The sequence below is a fragment of the Notolepis coatsorum genome (genome assembly GCF_963971535.1).
Source record: "Notolepis coatsorum genome assembly, chromosome: 2".
Taxonomy (NCBI): domain Eukaryota; kingdom Metazoa; phylum Chordata; class Actinopteri; order Aulopiformes; family Paralepididae; genus Notolepis; species Notolepis coatsorum.
The window spans coordinates 206,018,541-206,038,620 of record NC_140166.1 but is presented as its reverse complement, the minus strand read 5'-3'; the positions used below and the strand labels follow the sequence as shown (position 1 = coordinate 206,038,620).

Genomic DNA, 20,080 nt, shown 5'->3' with positions numbered 1-20,080 from the left:
GTGACCCTTCAGCTGCCCCCTCACCTTTGCCTAAAGCACAGCTATTTCTCATGTCAGGCCCCCCCCTCCCTCTCCTTCTTCCCCCTGTTGCCTAAAAATAGCCCATTTATTTGTATATGAGGTTGGTAACCGTTCTAAATCTAACGTGCCACATGCTCGGCCTGGCCTAGTCTCCTCCCGTTCGGGGGGTTGGTTTACAGTCGGGACAGACTCCCCCCCCGCCCTGCCTCTGTTCCTCAGCTGTAGCTTGTTGGCCCTGCTGGCCTCTCAGCTGCCAACGGCCATCAACCACCACTTCACTGCCTGACACACTTCTGCCATGGCAGCCATGACGCAGGTCTGCCCAGGGACACCCAGGGGTCTCTCTCTCTCTCCGCCTGTCTCTCTATTGCTCTCTGACTCTCTCTCTGTGTGTCTCTCTCACACTGACTCTCACATTGACTCTCTCCCTCTCTGTCTCTCTCACTGACTCTCACATTGACTCTCTCCCTCTCTGTCTCTCTCACTGACTCTCACATTGACTCTCTCTCCTCCCTCTCTCTAATAATAATAATAATAATGGATTGGATTTATATAGCGCTCTTCATGACACCCCAGTGATCCCAGAGCGCTTACAGAGTCCATTATTTGTTCATACACAGTCATACCGGTGGTGGTAAGCTACAATTGCAGCCAGAGCTGCCCTGAGGCAGACTCACGGAATGACTGAGAGAGTGACCTCTCTCTCACTCTCTGTGTCTCTCTCACTGACTCTATCTCTCTCTATGTTTCTCTCACTCACACAGACTCACTATACCTCACTATGACTCACTTACTCTCGCCAACTCTCTTTCACTGACTCTCACGGACTCTGACTATCCCTCTCTCTGTCTCTCTCTCTCTGTCTCTCTCTATCTCCCTCTCTCTCTCACTATCTCTCTCTCTATCTCTCTTTCTCTATCCCCCCCCCCCCTCTCTCTCTCTCTCTCTCTCTCTCATCTCTCTCTCTCTCTCTCATCTCTCTCTCTCTCTCTCTCTCTCTCTCTCTCTCTCTCTCTCTCTCTCTCACTCTTTCTTTCTTTATCTCTACCCCCCTCTCTCTCACCCTCTCTTTCTCTCTCTCTCTCACTCTTTCTTTCTTTATCTCTACCCCCCTCTCTCTCACTCTCTCTTTCTCTATCCCCCCTCTCTCTCTCTATATCTCTCTACCCCCCCCCCCCTCTCTCTCTCTCTCTCTCTCTCTCTCTCTCTCTCTCTCTCTCTCTCTCTCTCTCTCTCTCTCTCTCTCTCTCTCTCTCTCTCTCTCACTCTTTCTTACTTTCTCTCTACCCCCTCTCTCTCTCTCTCTCTCTCTCTCTCTCTCTCTCTCTCTCTCACTCACTCACTCTTTCTTTATCTCTACCCCCTCTCTCTCTCTCTCTTTCTCTATCCCCCCTCTCTCTCTCTATATCTCTCTACCTCCCCCTCTCTCTCTCTCACTCTCTCTATCTCTCTCTACCCCCCCTCTCTCTCTCACTCTCTCTCTATCTCTCTCTCTACCCCCCCCCCTCTCTCTCTCTCTATCTCCCCCCCTCTGTCTCTCTCTAATCATTCTCCCGCCTCATCCTCCATCTACTATAACTGCCGTTCCTCCTTCTATGTTCCACTTGGCTCCAGCAGCACTTCAGACACCGTAGCCACTCTACTGTACATATTCACACGCAGTACGTCAAGCTATTAGTGTTCCCGTCCGACTGCTCTGATGCCCGGCCTCTCAATAAGGCCTTCCCCCGGACTCTCGTGTATTAAGCCTCCCGTCCCTCCCTGTCCATGTCATCTCCTATTAGCTGTGAGGGCGGCTAAAGACTGCCGTGTCCGTGGCTTCTCCATGCCAGTCCTATGATCTAATCGGACAGCCAGCCGCTTAGCTGAGACGTCATCATTTAACTCAAGGACACAATAACGACACTATTACCACCAGAGAGAGGCAGTGACCTACGATATGTCCTGTCCTGAGTCATCACGCAGCTTTAGGCTGTGACGATAATATGTCCCGTCCTGAGTCATCACGCAGCTTTCGGCTGTGACCGGTGTCAAGGCGAGTTTATTTGCACAGCCTGTCATCATAGTTGCATGTTTCAACAGGCTTCACAGGTGCCCACACCCCCCTGGAAAACCTTACCAAAACCTTTACGCATCAGGACAATTAAGATGATGTTGGAGTTCAAGTTTCAAGTTCAAGTTTCTTTATTAGTTGTCATACAGAAGTACAGAATACTTTTATACAAAATGCTTCTTTCTGTTACGCTCCAGAGATAAGTATAAAATAAGTATAGCAAGTATAAAATAGAAGTCAAGTACGTAGACAAAAGTGTTCAGTTTATACATATATACAATGCTCAATGTAGAGTAGAAGTAACTGAGTTACCATACAATATACTATAGTAACTATACAGTGCAAAGCAGAAGTGGGATGAGGTACAATTTAGGTACAATTTACACTAAGGTGTAATGAGGTATGGGTTGTAGTGCAAATTCTTTACCAATAAATATAAAGTGTGCTTAGGTGTTCTAAAGTGGTTAAAGTGGGTGCTGCAGTGAGTTGTTTGTTTAAAGTGAGTGTGTGCGTGTGGATGTGTGTGCTGTGAGTGCATTTGATGGTTGTTACATAGTGTTATTGTTCGTTGAGCATCCTGATGGCCTGGGGATAGAAGCTTCTTCTGAGTCTCTCTGTGCTTGCCATGAGACTCTGGTATCGCTTGCCTGACCGCAGCAGTTCAAAGAGGCAGTTGTTTGGGTGGCTGGAGTCTTTGATAATTCTCTTAGCCTTGCCCATGGATATGTTGTCAGTCTCAGAAAAACACCTATATGGACTTTCAATGTCTTGTGTGACCGACAAAGGTCATGTGATCATCTCAGCCAATGCAGATGTCGTTAATGACTATCTCGTTATGTTTTTATTGTACTGTATTTTTCTTCTACTCCTCAGTGAATCATTAGGGCTGAAATGACTGTAGTTTATAGTCATGATGAAGCAACATGACATTGTGGTTATGTCATAGGCCTACTACCAGTGGAACCTCCATGAAGGGTTTATTTCAGATAAAATAATATGAAAATAATATGCTACCTGCTCAGTGACAGATGTGGTGGAACCGGAGAGGTTAATCTTAGTCTTATTTGTATTCTTATTCGTGACTGTTGCTTTGCCTACCTAAATGTTTACCGTTTACTTTGAGCGATTTGTAGTGCCAAATTTCCCTCGGGATGAATAAAGTATTTCTATTCTATTCTATTCTAATCATGTGCATGGTCAAATCTTCTTGGTTGATACAAATTTATTGTTAAAACATGGCTAATCAAATAAAATGTAGGTTTCGGAGTTCAGTGGAGGACTTGACTTTCTCTGGTCAGGAGAATTGGTCAAGCACTTCCCCTCAATCTATGGGATCGTCTTTTACGCTTTCTGGGAGCAGAGGGGGAGGGGAGGGATGACCAGGTGAGGGGAGAGGAAAGGAGGATACAGGGGGAGGGATGACCAGGTGAGGGGAGAGGAAAGGATGATACAGGGGGAGTGATGACCAGGTGAGGGGAGAGGAAAGGATGATACAGGGGGGAGGGATGACCAGGTGAGGGGAGAGGAAAGGAGGATACAGGGGGAGGGATGACCAGGTGAGGGGAGAGGAAAGGAGGATACAGGGGGAGGGGTGACCAGGTGAGGGGAGAGGAAAGGATGATACAGGGGGAGGGATGACAAGGTGAGGGGAGAGGAAAGGAGGATACAGGGGGAGGGGTGACCAGGTGAGGGGAGAGGAAAGGAGGATACAGGGGGAGGGATGACCAGGTGAGGGGAGAGGAAAGGAGGATACAGGGGAGGGAGGTGTTAACAAAAGGCCTTGAAAGGAAATTCCACACAGGCCAAACCCACAGCCCTGTCAATCATTTGATCACGATAAAACCCCTATTGTAACCCTGTATTGATTAACCTCTTGCCTTCACATCATCAATACGCCGCCCACTGTAAGCCCACAGAGGAAACCGATCGACCGATCGAGTAAAGTGGATAAATTAAGCTGTCACTGCGACAGTGGCTCAGGAGGTAGAGCAGAGTCGTCTGGTAATCGGAAGGTTCCCGGTTCGATTCCCGCTCCTCCCGGGCAGCATGTCGTTGTGTCATTGAGCAAGACACTTAACCCCTAACTGTTCCCGGTGAGCAAGTTGGCACCTTGCATGGTTGCCTCTCTCATCGGTGTGTGAATGTGTGAGTGAATGGGTCAAATGTGAGGAACAGGAATTGTAAAGCGCTTTGGATAAAAGCTATTATATAAATGCACCATTTACCTTAATAGTAACCGTGTTCATCTGTGCTTCCTCCCCTTGAAGATCTAGAGCTAAACCGTGATTTTAACGGGGATGACTATGAATATGAAGACGAAGCCAAGCTGGTCATATTCCCAGACCACTTCGAGATCCCCTTACCAAATATTGAGGAGTTACCAGCGCTGGTCAGTGAGTGTGTGCTGCCCCAGGCCCGGTGTGTCTGCATGCACGTTTAAAGGGAAGTTGCATGTTGTTTTTGGGCACCTTTCACTAGTGGCACGACGTTTGCACTGCTTGCATGGGGTTCAGTGTTCTCTGTGAGACACGCATGTTAAAAGGAAGTGTATCCGAGAATCTTTTCATCACCAGATTTTTTGCGTAAGTGCACCTTGTGATGCTCTTTGGGGGGGGGGGGGTATTGTGCTATTTTGGCATTCTGTGTTTTTCGTTTGTTGACGTAATTCTGTGCATGTGTTATTGAATGTAGAATGCATTGTTGTTGTCGTTGTTGATATTGTTGATAATGATATTGTTTAATGACATCTGGTGAGAAACACCTGGCGTCAAGCTGCCGGTATACATTGGAACAACTGTGCTAGATTATGTAATTAATTTTCAAATGTTCCGCTTGGTTGTCCTGCTCGCTGCAGGTTGGGTACTTTGCTGTTGCACTTGCTTCTAAAATGATGTGTTTTTTTGGTAAACAAACATGCTTCCCTGTCATGTGACACGGCTTGTAGTGTACTCAATGGTATTGTCCTGCAAAAACCCTGTATTTACAATTTTGCCATTTGTATTTACTGTTGAAGTTGAGTACTGGTCTTGTCCCCATGTGGAGAACATGCTTCATGACCTCCAGGTGACAATAGCCTGTGATGTAGAGCTGTAGCTGATTATATCCCCTGCTGTGTCCTCTGACTTCCAGTCAGTGTTAATTTAGTCAACGAAAATGATGAGTAAATATGGTCGTCAACAAAGCTTTTTCCCCTGACGAAAACGAGACGAGACGTCACATTAATGGAGATCATGTGACACTAACGTGACAAAATGATTCATGCAAAAAAAAACGATGACAGAAAATGTAGTTTGCAAAATAAAATCTTGCTAAACGTTTATTCGGGGTCATCCCTATGTTCCCCGGGTTCTATGTTCCCCGGGTCCTATGTTCCCCGATTGATTGATTGATTGATTGATTGAAAATGATTATTATTTTTATTAATTATTAATGTCTGCCTTGTTTCGAACTGGTTAAGCTTAGGCCCTCTTTCGAAGTTGGTTAAGGTTAGAGTTTGGAATCAGGGCTGGTGGTCTGACTATCTATCGCTACCGGGGAACATAGGACCCGGGGAACATAGACATGCTCCCGTTTATTCAACTTCAACGTCAAAACTGTTTACTTGCTACTTGCTAGCTAACAGGAACCCGTTTGCCGACAGGAAAGTAACAAACATAATTGTCCGTGCGGAACCCTTATCCCCAACACATCGTTCTGTGGGTGAATTATTGTAATGTTCTGGGGTTTTGTGTGTCGGTCTAGTTGTATGGTCTTAGGGGCACCACTGTTATGCTGGGGGTGTTGTTACCCCCCGGGAGATATGGGAGGACGGACCGGATGTTACGTTGTTGTTGTTGTTGTGAAGCTAGCGTATTAGCAGGTAGCTGTGTTGTGTATGAGAAGGGAAGTATCAACTTGTAAAACCCCATATTGAGCTGGAAATAAAGCACCATACAGCAAAGGAAACTCCTCTTTCTCCCATACATTACTGCATGACGGATTGATTGATTGATTGATTGCAAACTTTATTAACAGATTGCAGAATGGGTACAATACAGTACGGATCGCTACATTATGTTGATCCTCATCCACCACAATAGACCACATTAAATAGCTTACATAAGTCTAACCAGCTAGCACTAACATTAGCTTTTTTGGTTTAGAAAAAGCTCACACCAATTTATGAGGTTGTAACTGAGTGGCGAGACTAAACAAAAAAAGACTAAATCGAAACTAAACAAAAAAGACTAAAACGAAAATGCTCAGACCTGTAGCTAACTAAAACTACATAAAAGAAAAATAGATAAAGGTGACTAAATATGATGAAAACGAAAACGAGCATTTGAGACATGACTAAGACGAAAACGAAAATAAAAAACAGCTGACAAAATAGCTTGCGATGTAGAGCTGTAGTTGAATCTATCCCCCCGCTGTGCCCTCTGACCTTCTGGTGACTATGGCCCGTGATGTAGAACTGTAGTTGGTTATATCCCACGGTGTGACCTTTGACCTCCAGGTGACAATAGCCTGTGATGCGGTGATCAATGCAGCGTCGGCCTACAAGAAGCCGGAGCCTGACTCTTGGGAGGAGGAGATCCAGGTGTCCAAACACGCCAGGAGCCTCAGACAGCAGGACAATGAAGTCCGGATCCCACCCAGGTAGACGGGATTCTATATCACTAGAATCTATCATGACTTAAACTGGTGTGGCGTGGAAGAGATGGAATGAATTGTGGGAGAAGGTGACTTGATGACTTTTTGAGTTATAGTGGTGTACAGAAAAAACGAGATCGTAGTGGTTATTGCAAAAGCCACGTCGTGAAAAAATGGGGGAGTCAAAACCTTCCATCCTTTACTAGAATCTGTAAACCAGGCAGAATAAGCTTCCCCTGGTGGTGAATGGGTTGCTCTGTAGACTAGTGTTTCATTATTCACTAATCCAGATGACTGCAAAGATTAAATTTTCACACAGATCTCGTTCACTTACAAACAACCCAGTGCTAAATAAATTTTATCCCTGTCTGCCAATCGAGTTCCCACAAGATTGTTTAGTTGTTGCAAGGTTAAAGGGGCACTTCACCAAAAACAGTGGCGATTTTGTTTTGCAAATAATCTCATACACACCCCAAAACAAAAATGTTTGCACTCATTAATTTAGTTGGACAGTTATTGAGAGTAAATTAGTTTGAATATGGCCACCAGTGATGTCATCAGGGACATTAAATCCTCATGTTGTGTTAATTACAGCTCAATGAAATTATGTAGATGAAAGAATAGCAATACCATGTCTTATAAGGACTGCTACATTATCACTGGTGGCCATATTCAAACTCAACTCTGAAAACTAAATGCAAAACTGCTTAGAGTTTTTGGATGTGTGTGTCAAATTATGTGCACAATATATATATTTTTTTCTTTTGGTGAAGTGCCCCTTTAAGTCCTGTTACACTAGCATGTTGTAATAGGGATACAACTCTAAATATAACCCCTTACCAACAACAATCGCAGACAGAAACACTTGCACAGCTGCACACACCGCAGGGCCCCCCTATTAAGATGCTCCAAAACCTAACCCACCAAGCTCTTGAGCTGCCTTTCTGTAACCGCTAACATCTTCTCTCTCTGTTGTTGTATCTTCATCATGATGTTGACGGTGGTTGGGAGCTATTTTTGTGCATGCAGGGCAGGGTAGGGGGGGGGAGTCTGTCCCGATTGTAAACCCCCCCCCCGACCGCAGCAGTTCAAAGAGGCAGTTGTTTGGGTGACTAGAGTATTTGATTATTCTCTTAGCCTTGGCCCTGCAACGCTTGTTATAAACGTCCTGGAGAGTGGGAAGCCCACCTCCAATTGTGCGCTCGGCTGAACGGGCCACTCTTTGTAGTCTGCTGCGGTCTTGTGCGGTGCTATTCCCAAACCAGGAGGTGATGTTACCAGTCAGGATGCTCTCTATTGTGCACGAGTAGAAGTTCTTGAGGATCTTCTGACTCACTTTGAACTTCCCTAGGCGCCTAAGGAAGTAGAGGCGTTGCCATGCCTTCTTCACTACACTGTCAATGTGTGTGGTCCATGTCAAGTCCTCGGATATGTGGACTCTGAGGTACTTAAAACTGCTCACTCACGTGGGGAGGGAGGAACAGCTGTAGCCCTTCACTAGCTTCTCAAAGTAGTTTATAGTAGTTTATTTTTTCAGTCATCATCTCACACAATACAATATACACCATCATTTATCAATATTTGATTTTTACAGTGATTGAAAAGGTACAGACTGAGGCATAGTGAAGCATTCTCTCATGCCTATGGAGGTGAGAGCTACAGGGCGATAGTTGTTGAGGCAAGCGGGCGTGGATTTTTTGGGTACAGGGATAATGGTAATTTGATGAACATTGTTACTCAGCTAAAAGAGTTGTACCCTTCCTGCTGACCTGTTGTACAGAACTTGTAAGTCACTTTGGATAAAAGCGTCAGCTAAATTACTCCATGTGAACGAAACAGGTTCTTCAAGGTCACACCAAAGATACTGAAACATCTATGACCACGCCGCTCCTTCCTCTTATGTGGCTCAGGAGGTAGAGCAGTCATCTGGTAATCCGGAGGTTCCCGGTTCGATTCCCGCTCCTCCCGGGCAGTGTGTCAAAGTGTCCTTGTACAAGACACTTTACCCCTAATTGCTCCCGATGAGCAGGTTGGCACCTTGCATGGTTGCCTTCGCCGTCGGTGTGTGACTGTGTGAGTGATGGGTAAAAATGTGAGGCACAAATTGTAAAGCGCTTTGGATTTAAGCTGTTATATAAATGCACCATTTACCTTCCACATTGCTCCACACGATGGCACCAGTTTGACTCTGTATCCTCTCTGTATCTTCTCTCTGTATCCTTTCTCTCTATCTTCTCTCTGTATCTTCTCTATATCTTCTCTCTGTATCTTCTCTATATCTTCTCTCTGTATCTTCTCTCTGTATCTTCTCTGTATCTTCTCTCTGTATCTTCTCTGTATCTTCTCTCTGTATCTTCTCTATATCTTCTCTGTATCTTCTCTATATCTTCTCTATATCTTCTCTCTGTATCTTCTCTGTATCTTCTCTCTGTATCTTCTCTCTGTATCTTCTCTCTGTATCTTCTCTCTGTATCTTCTCTGTATATTCTCTCTGTATCTTCTCTCTGTATCTTCTTATCTGTATCTTCTCTCTGTATCTTCTCTCTGTATCTTCTCTCTGTATCTTCTCTGTATCTTCTCTCTGTATCTTCTCTCTGTATCTTCTCTATGTATCTTCTCTGTATCTTCTCTCTGTATCTTCTCTCTGTATCTTCTCTCTGTATCTTCTCTATGTATCTTCTCTGTATCTTCTCTGTATCTTCTCTCTGTATCTTCTCTCTGTATCATCTCTCTGTATTTTCTCTCTGTATCTTCTCTCTGTATCTTCTCTCTATATCTTCTCTGTATCTTCTCTCTGTATCTTCTCTCTGTATCTTCTCTCTGTATCTTCTCTCTGTATCTTCTCTCTATATCTTCTCTCTGTATCTTCTCTCTGTATCTTCTCTGTATCTTCTCTCTGTATCTTCTCTCTATATCTTCTCTCTATATCTTCTCTCTGTATCTTCTCTGTATCTTCTCTGTATCTTCTCTCTGTATCTTCTCTCTATATCTTCTCTCTTCTCTCTGTATCTTCTCTGTATCTTCTCTGTATCTTCTCTCTGTATCTTCTCTCTATATCTTCTCTCTGTATCTTCTCTCTGTATCTTCTCTCTGTATCTTCTCTCTGTATCTTCTCTGTATCTTCTCTCTGTATCTTCTCTCTGTATCTTCTCTCTGTATCTTCTCTCTGTATCTTCTTCTCTGTATCTTGTCTGCTGCTGCTACCAGAGGCTGGAAGTGTCAGAAGTGTGAGATGAGGGAGAACCTGTGGTTGAACCTGACGGACGGAGCAGTGCTCTGTGGGAAGTGGTTCTTCGACGGCAGCGGGGGCAACGGCCACGCCCTGGACCACTACCGAGAGAGCAACTTCCCTCTGGCCGTCAAGCTGGACACCATCACCCCAGATGGAGCAGGTCTGAGACCGATACCGCCTTCGTGGATTGGGATATGGCACTTGTGTTTTGGATATGAGAGTGTTGATACCGTTATTCTTTATGATAAAATAAATATCCTGATTCAAGTTCAAGTTCAAGTTTCAAGTTTCTTTATTAGTTGTCATACAGAAGTACAGGATACTTTTATACAAAATGCTGCTTTCTGTTTCGCTCCAGAGACTGTGCTAGGCAAAAATAGATAATAAAATAAGTATAGCAAGTATAAAATAGAAGTCAAGTACGTAGACAAAAATGTTCAGTATATACATATACAATGCTCTATGTAGAGTAGAAGTAACTGAGTTACCATACAATATACTATACAGTGCAAAGCACAAGTGGGATGAGGTACAATTTAGGTACAATATAATTTACAGTAAGGTGTAATGAGGTATGGGTTGTAGTGCAAATTCTTTACTGATAAATATAAAGTGTGCTTAGGTGTACTAAAGTGGTTAAAGTGAGAGAATCCTCCTGGATCAATGAATGTAGACAATCAGGTAGACTCAGTTGATAAGGTTTATTAGCTTACATGGAACCCAGGGGAATTGGCTGGAGAGGCCCGGCGAGACCCCTGGTCCGGGGGGTCCCATAAATGGGCTCCTGAGACAGGGGAAACGATGGTCTTTATAGGTCGTAGAGATGGGCGTGTCCAGGTGAGGGAGACAATTGGATTGGATAGGGGGGGGGTTGTGAGTTAGGAGGGGGGAGGGGGGGTGGTATCGGGTGAGGGGGACGAGGTAAGGAAGGGGGGGGGGGGTGGGGTGAGTAAGTGGGTCATAGACGATAGGTGGGTGGATGGGGGAGGGTAGACAGAAACTTGGGTATTTGGAGGCTACGGGGGGGGGGGGGGGGGGGGAGCGGATCACATGTGTGAGGGGGGGTGGAAGGTGAAAGGTGAATGGATGGGCGAGGGTAATTGGGTGGGGGGGGGGGGGGGTACTATTCTGCCACAACTCTAAAAGTGATTGGAAGAGGTCTTGTGGCAGTAATAACCTGGACATTGAATTTATGGTTTGTGGTATGGCAGACCGGCTGACAAATGTATCCACCGTATTTCAATGACAACCAATCCTTATGTTTCACTCAACATGCATACTATGTGCTAAACGTGTTTGAATGTAGTAGTGACCTAACTGCTATTTTGGTTTGGTTTCCCCTCAGATGTCTATTCGTTTGAGGAGGAAGAAGCCGTGCTGGACCCCCACATATCAGACCACTTGTCACACTTTGGAATAGACATGCTACAGATGCAGCAGAAGGTAGGTTGACTTGTCACACTTTGGAATAGACGTGTAAACAAAGCACAATACCAAGCGGGGCTCTTTTCCCTAGAGGTCTGTGTTGTTCGCCGGCATTACAAATTCTACCTTTAAGCTAACGGCGATATCATACGTCTTGGGTTCTCGAATTCAGGCCAGTCATCAGTCAGTCGGTGCGCTTTCCATCTACCCAATCCAAAGCCCTGCATGGTGTAAATGTATATAAATAGATGTGTGTAAATGTATATAGATGTGTGTAAATGCATATACATGTATATAGATGTGTAACTATAAATGTATATAAATGTCCATTTCCAGACAGAGAACGGCCACCACACAGAGAACAGCGCGCGGACGCGGGTCAGCGAGTGGGAGGTGATCCAGGAGTCCGGCATGAAGCTGAAGCAGGTTTACGGCTCCGGATACACGGGCATCAAGAACCTGGGCAACAGCTGCTACCTGAGCACCGTCATGCAGGTCCTCTTCAGCATCCCCGAGTTCCAGAGGATGTGAGTAGACGGGGAAGACCAGGGTTCAGTACAACATGTAAACACAACACGTTATGAAACGAAGAGGAGTCACAAGGCATCTCATATAACATCCTCGTCCTCACCTACAAATCCCTCCATGCCCATGTCCCCCAATACCTATCTGACCCCCTACACCCCTACACCCCCCCCCCCCCCCCCCCTTGGAGGCTGCGATCCTCGGACACGGATCTACCCTCCGTCCCCCACACTGACCTTTTGGGTCAGAGGCTTCAGAGCGTTTTTTTGTTGCTTTGTAAAGCATCCTTGGGTTTCTAATTATTATTATTATTATTATTATTATTATTATTATTATTATTATTATTATTATTATTATTATTATTATTATTATTAGTATTATTATTATTATTATTATTATTATTATTATTATTATTATTATTATTATTATTATTATTATTATTATTATTATTATTATTATTATTATTATTATTATTATTATTATTATTATTATTATTATTATTATTATTATTATTATTATTATTATTATTATTATTATTATTATTATTATTATTATTATTATTATTATTATTATTATTATTATTATTATTATTATTATTATTATTATTATTATTATTATATTATTATTATATTATTATTATATTATTATTATTATTATTATTATTATTATTATTATTATTATTATTATTATTATTATTATTATTATTATTATTATTATTATTATTATTATTATTATTATTATTATTATTATTATTATTATTATTATTATTATTATTATTATTATTATTATTATTATTATTATTATTATTATTATTATTATTATTATTATTATTATTATTATTATTATTATTATTATTATTATTATTATTATTATTATTATTATTATTATTATTATTATTATGATGATGATGGTTCTCCACATGACTCCCCCATGTGTTCATTGTGTTTGAAGTGAGCATCCTGACATGTGTTTTGGACCTCTAGGTATGTGGGAAATCTCCAGCGGATATATGACTACTCGCCTCTCGACCCCTCCCTGGACTTTGCCACACAAATGTAAGTAAGCCCCACGTGAGTGTCTGACCTGTCCCAGTCGACGCACTTTGTACGGATAGGCCAGGGCTGTACAATTGTGCACGATGTAGTCGAGTGTATATACACTAATTAAGTATAGAGACAAGACATGAGAGCACGAGAGCGGGACATAGACCACATATCGATGGATGAAACGCAAAACCTCTGAAAACTTCACTTTTTTGAGAAAACTAAAAAAAACGTGTTATTTTCTTGCAGAATGCAATTCAATACAATACACTGCTTTTGGCTTTTGGATAATATCTTGCCGACAGACTGAATAGATGCAGATAGGAGGTTTCTCATCATCCAAAGTGAAATCAGAAAATCTGAAATTTTGCAGATAGGAGGTTTGCATTTCAGCCATCAATATTCTATATATCAATCATTTCATCATATGAAATGGTGGCAACAAATAAAGGCATTTGCAGCGAATTTTGTGAAATGGGTAAAATCCTGTTATTATCGAGAAACTATTTATTTTCATCATTACATTTTCTGGTAAATTCTTTTTCATCTGAGCCCAAGTCCTGCTAGCAGCCGGCGTGGCGGTGGTCAGAGCGCGCCTGTCAGCTCAGCTGCCATATGTGCACATTGAGAAGGACGTACAGGGGGCCGCATGAAAACAGAGTAGGTCCCTCAGCCGGGCAGGTAATGAATATTAGTCATAAAGTCACAAACGGTGTCTCCGTAATACCGAGGCCCACTGCCAAGTGATGATAGTCATGACCTTCAGCATATTCGCTCGACAGAGCCTGAGCCTGTCAACATAAATAAAACACAGTTGTTGTTGTTTACAAGGGGAGAGTGCCAGCGTTAGTCTTTTGCTCTCGGACATGCAATTTCATTAACATAATTTAAACGTAACATCGTTTCATTATCTTTGACAGGTCTTTTTCACCACAGCTGTTCTCACTGTTCCGTATCGTCAAAGCTTGTTCTAACGAGTGGCCGCATATTGGTACAGTTAGCCTGTTCTGGGTTGTGGGACGGAATTGCTCATGTCCCGGGAAAGGAGAAGTGAGCCAAACCGAAACGAGTACTTAGTTCTGTATCAAGTAGATTGGACTTAGATCTATGCAGTCATTTGTGCTGACTAATATAAAAGCAATTAGCAAAACAAAAGTACATGCCAGGTGATGTGATGAAATGTACATGAGCTTGATGACCACCAATCCTGATACAACAGATACTACACAGTACATTTCGCAGAGTACATTTTACTCAAACTGAGTACACATTCAGTTTGAGTAAAATTTACTGTGTATTAATGCACCTCTAAAGAAAAACAAATCTAAGCTCTTAGAGTCCCCATGAAACGGCTAGCAGAATGCTATGTGATTCCATTCCACATATTTATGTGTTTCCTGTAAAAACAGGGCCAGTAGTGCTCAATATGCATTACGGTCGACCCATTAGTTAGCAAGCTAATGTTAGCAACGTTACGCAACATTAGTAACGTTAGCTAGCAAGCTAACATTGAACATTTGTTCAATTTAGTTAAAGATATCCTCCTATCTCAGTTACAATGTGCTGTAAATGTCATTCTAGAAAGCATTTCATTGGACACAAAATTTGTATAGGCTACGCCCCCCGTGTGCAGGATGACAAACTCTAAAATAATATTGTCATAATATTGTCATTGTTGGGACAGATACTGGCGACAATCTGTGCAAGACATAAACATCTATTTTGATTTCATGGGGCCTTTAATTAATGTTTCTTCTCCCTTCTCCAACAGGGCTAAACTGGGCTATGCACTGCTCTCAGGCCAGCACTCCAAACCACCCATGAAATCTGAGCTCATTGAACAGGTGATGAAAGAAGAATACAAGGTATTAGACTGGGTACGTCCAGCTCCCACCTGGGGTCCGTATAGAAGCAGTAGCATGCGAATAGAGTGACAATCAGCATTTCAACGTTGTAATGTTATTGTTAGATCAATCTGCTGGCTGTGCCATTTTCTCTCATCTTAAATGCTATTTTTAGTCTTCTCTGAATGCTGTTCTTTGTGTGTTGTCACTTTTCTTGCACGTTTTTAAGTTGCGATGGCAGCAGGTGTCGAGACGAAAGGATTTCGAGACACAATGTTTTATGGTGCTTTGACCTTTTTTATTATTACTCTGTAGTCTTAAAATAGCTTTCGGCTATGGTCCCCCACGACTCAGATTCCTTTTGAACACACTTGCTAGTGATGCCACTGAGGATTTGTTTACATGGCCCACATCGCTGTCTTCACTTTCGCAAAAAAAAAGGTCTGCTCAAATAGCACTGATATTTGGTAATTATGTGCCCTATATAACCGCCTGTCCGCTCTTCCTTATTATCTTCACAGACATTTATATAACCACCTGTCCGCTCTTCCTTATTATCTTCACAGACATTTATATAACCGCCTGTCCGCTCTTCCTTATTATCTTCACAGACATTTATATAACCACCTGTCCGCTCTTCCTTATTATCTTCACAGACATTTATATAACCGCCTGTCCTCTCTTCCTCATTATCTTCACAGACATTTATATAACCGCCTGTCCTCTCTTCCTTATTATCTTCACAGACATTTTAACCTTCTGTAGTGTGGTAGTGAAAGGGTTAACCTTCTGTAGTGTGGTAGTGAAAGGGTTAACCTTCTGTAGTGTGGTAGTGAAAGGGTTAACCTTCTGTAGTGTGGTAGTGAAAGGGTTAATTGAGGGATTTGTTTATCTGACGTGTCTTAAAGGGGCACTTCACACAAAAAACAATGCCGATTTATTTTGCACATAATGTCACACACATCCAAAAACAGTTTTGCACACATTCCTTTAGTTTGAAAGTTATTGAGAGTAAATGAGTTTGAATATGGCCACCAGTGATGTCATTGGGGACGTTTAATCCTTGTGTTGTGTTAATTACAGCTCAATTGTAATAACAATTCCTTGTCTTATCATTTCATGGAGCTGTAATTAACACAATACAAGGATTCAATGTCCCTGATGACATCACTGGTGGCCATATTCTAACTAATTTATTCCCAATAAGAGAGTAGAGTTTTTGGATGTGTGTGAGATTATGTGTAAAATAAATCGGCATTTCTTCTTTTTTGGTGAAGTGCCCCTTTAACAGGCTTTTGCTTTACTGATCTGACGTGAAATCATCTTGAAGCACATTGCGACTGTCAGGAAATCAGACAAGAAAAGCCATTAGGAGCTAACGGGACCCAGGGTTCTGTAAGCCCCAGGCGTGCTTTAGGAGCTAACGGGACCCAGGGTTCTGTAAGCCCCAGGCGTGCTTTAGGCCTCACAAGCCACAGTAATTGATAGGACACCACTGTAAGCCTGTGCTTCCTCCATATGTGAGGGATCAGTCAGTTCTGGACACGTATTGGCAGCTGGGAGGAACCTTCCATGGGAGAATAATACGGGGGGGGGGGGGGGGGGGTTAGCTGTTATGGCATACTGTGTTCAACTGGTATCACAGCAACACTGTGTTTCTCAGTCATGGCCAGAGACCGAAGATATGTTGTTGTTATTGTTGTTGTTGTTTACATGTTAGTAGTTGGTCTATACATACTGTACATGATCATATTCAGAATCAAAATCAGAAAAGTCTTTATTGCCAAGTAATCAACATCAACAGGCAATATCAACACTTACAAACCAAGTAGGAGTAAATAATTTCTTTTTTTAAATGAAAGTAGAATCAAATAAAATGTAATATATAAACAAATTTAGAATACAAATACAATATAATATAATATAATACAGTGTGTTGTGGGTCGTATACAGTGCGTGTGGGTCGTATACAGTGCGTGTGGGTCGTATACAGTGCGTGTGGGTCGTATACAGTGCGTGTGGGTCGTATACAGTGCGTGTGGGTCGTATACAGTGCGTGTGGGTCGTATACAGTGCGTAGTGCGTGTGGGTCATATACAGTGCGTGTGGGTCATATACAGTGCGTGTGGGTCATATACAGTGCGTGTGGGTCGTATACAGTGCGTGTGGGTCGTATACAGTGCGTGTGGGTCGTATACAGTGCGTGTGGGTCGTATACAGTGCGTGTGGGTAGTATACAGTGCGTGTGGGTCGTATACAGTGCGTGTGGGTCGTATACAGTGCGTCTGGTTCGTATACAGTGCGTGTGGGTCGTATACAGTGCGTGTGGGTCATATACCGTGCGTCTGGTTCGTATACAGTGCGTGTGGGTCGTATACAGTGCGTGTGGGTCGTATACAGTGCATGTGGGTCGTATGCAGTGTGTGTGGGTTGTATACAGTGCGTGTGGCTCGTATACAGTGCGTGTGGGTCGTATACAGTGCGTGTGGCTCGTATACAGTGCGTGTGGGTCGTATACAGTGCGTGTGGGTCGTATACAGTGCGTGTGGGTCGTATACAGTGCGTGTGGGTCGTATACAGTGCGTTGTGTACGTGACACGTCAGTGATGTCGTTGCAGCACCAGCAGCGGGGCGTCTCTCCCAGGATGTTCAAGTCCCTGATCAGCAAGAGTCACCCAGAGTTCTCCTCCAGCAGACAGCAGGACGCCCGGGAGTTCCTCCTCCACGTCATCAACCAGGTGGAGGTGAGACGACGGAGCTACAGCACCATTCATGGGTTTTCTGTTCCATTATCATGAAACAGAGGCTATAGATGACGACACATGTTGATGGCAGTGTACACAGTCAGGCGCATGTAATAATGACAGACCGTACATTGACTCTCGGTTGGTAAAGAATGCTACTCTGTGTCTGTCACTCTACAATGCCTGTGTCACGCCAATGGCTCGTCTTTGGTTATTGTGATGTTATTGTGATTGTGTTTGGGTTTGGGTTTATTCTGGTTTGAATTCAGATGGAGGATGTTTCACGTAGCACAGTGTTTTTAGAGTCTGTCTCGGCAGAGTTACTATGGCAACAGGAGCAAGGTTACATTGACTTCAGGGCCATGTGCCGCGTCACAGGTGAACTCCAGCCTCGAACCTCCACCACCGAGGACCAGCCAGACGGTAGCATGCCAATCCAGGACATCTTCTCACGTTATAGTGGTCCAGGGGGAATTCTCTGGCGCTCGGTTTTAATAGTGAAAGACGAGACGACACAAAGTAAACACAAAGGCAGCATAGTTTCTGGGGAGTCGGTCACTTGGTAGCGAGTCAGCGGTTTCCCTGCCATGTTTTCCAGTCATCCCAGCTCAGCAAAAAGCCCTTCCCAGGTGTGGAAGGCAGAAACGTGTCAACTCCCTACTTCCTTGTAGTTAAAAGCCCCTAACTTAGTGGCTGGCTAGTCTGTAACACTACGGTTCGGTCATTCGACCTTCATCAGATAGATGGTACTTAATAACGCTGATTGTATGTGAAGACAGTGTGCAGGAATCTACCCTTTTGCTGTGAGATCTACTCTCTTCTGACACACCTGTCTCTAGACATACAGGTGTGTAAAGACTTTATTTTGTAGAGGCCATGTGAATAAAATGCTGTATGTTAATCTGAGAACATGGTTAGTTTAGAAGAAAAAGATGTATGTTAATCTGAGAACATGGTTAGTTTAGAAGAAAAAGATTCATGTTAATCTAAGAACACGGTTCATTTAGGATAAAAACATGTATGTTAATCTAAGAACATGGTTCATTTAGGATAAACACATGTATGTTAATCTAAAAACATGGTTAATTTAGGATAAAACATGTATGTTAATCTAAGAACATGGTTCATTTAGGATAAAACATGTATGTTAATCTAATAACATGGTTAATTTAGGATAAAAACATGTATGTTAATCTAAGAACATGGTTAATTTAGGATAAAACATGTATGTTAATATAAGAACATGGTTAATTTAGGATAAACACATGTATGTTAATATAAGAACATGGTTAATTTAGGATAAAACATGTATGATTGTTAATCTAAGAATATTTTGTTAATTTTGTGAAACAATCCTGCACAGTATCCAAGTAAATTTACAGTCATGAGAAAATTACCACTTTGGGTCCTGAAACAAAACCACTAACTTCTATGAAATACTTTTTGTCATTTAATAATAAATAATAATAATAAACTGTATTTGTATAGCACCTTTCATACAGAAATTGCAGCTCAAAGTGCTTCACAACAGAAAAAAGACAGGCATAAAATGAGCACATAAAGTGCGGACATATAAAATCACAGTTTTTTACATTAGGATCTAACATCCCAACAGGCCACCTTGTTTATGGTTTGATTCAGTTTTAAATAGACAATAATAAAAAGAGTAAGATAAAATAGACAGAGTAAAATAGTGCAAGAGTGCAGTGCAATAAAATTGTAGAATAGAATAGATAAAAAAATTTTTTTTGACAGTGCAATAAAATAGTTCTGGATTACTGTTCAACAGTTCAAAGACGTCTTTACCTTCTCTGTTTGGTATCCACAGTTTGAAACTTGACAGTCTTCCGTCCTGTTTTATACCCACTTTGACCCTTTGAACCTCCCACCCAGGGCAAACCTCCCTCTCAGGGTGCAGTTCTAGGCCTGGGTCCTACACAGTTTTAAAGCCTGACAGTCTCTTGTTTTTGTCAGGATTTTGTCAGGTGCTTGCTATAGATAACATTTGATGTAGAGTTAAAAATAAAAATGAAATAAAACATCCACAGAGCTTTTAGAAAGGTGCAGAATATATAGTAGGCCAATCAGTATTTTACCCGTTTTAGGTATACTTATGGAAAGAATTGCATTCAAACAAATTCAAAATTACTTCTCCCTTAATAACATAAATTCGGACTTTCAACATGCAACAGTCCGAAATGAGTGTTGTTGTTTACATGTTGCGTGCATGTAACACTTCCCATTTGGAAAGCACCTGATTGGATAAATGACATGCTGATGCTCGTCATCTAGTGTCTGAATGTTATCTATAGCGCCTTTAAAGTGATCTTCACTGGGAGATAATTCAGGTAACTGGATGCTAGAAGTATCAAAGGCCTGCTGTCTTGTACCAAATTAACTTGCCGACAACCCCCCCCCCCCCACACTAAATATAGCAGCTGTAAACCAAAACAGTGTTTCACAAAATGGCTGAGGGAGCCTTTCCTGGTTGCCCTGATGAGTTCCTGATGGCACACTGGTCGATGTGGGGCCTTCAGCAGGGGGAGCTGGGAGGTCTGATG

General features: G+C 42.5%; 1 protein-coding gene across 2 annotated transcripts in view; it reads left to right on the top strand.

Annotated features, from left to right (window-relative positions):
- The window catches only part of usp13 (ubiquitin specific peptidase 13), an 85,647-nt gene that overhangs the window by 18,355 nt on the left and 47,212 nt on the right, over nt 1-20,080 (top strand). For both annotated transcript variants that reach the window (XM_084307831.1, XM_084307832.1), the window contains exons 4-11: nt 4,342-4,463; nt 6,570-6,712; nt 9,914-10,098; nt 11,284-11,381; nt 11,700-11,890; nt 12,872-12,943; nt 14,703-14,796; nt 17,394-17,519. In XM_084307831.1, coding sequence (XP_084163957.1) covers nt 4,342-4,463; nt 6,570-6,712; nt 9,914-10,098; nt 11,284-11,381; nt 11,700-11,890; nt 12,872-12,943; nt 14,703-14,796; nt 17,394-17,519 — 1,031 coding nt within the window. The remainder of the gene's footprint in view (nt 1-4,341; nt 4,464-6,569; nt 6,713-9,913; nt 10,099-11,283; nt 11,382-11,699; nt 11,891-12,871; nt 12,944-14,702; nt 14,797-17,393; nt 17,520-20,080) is intronic.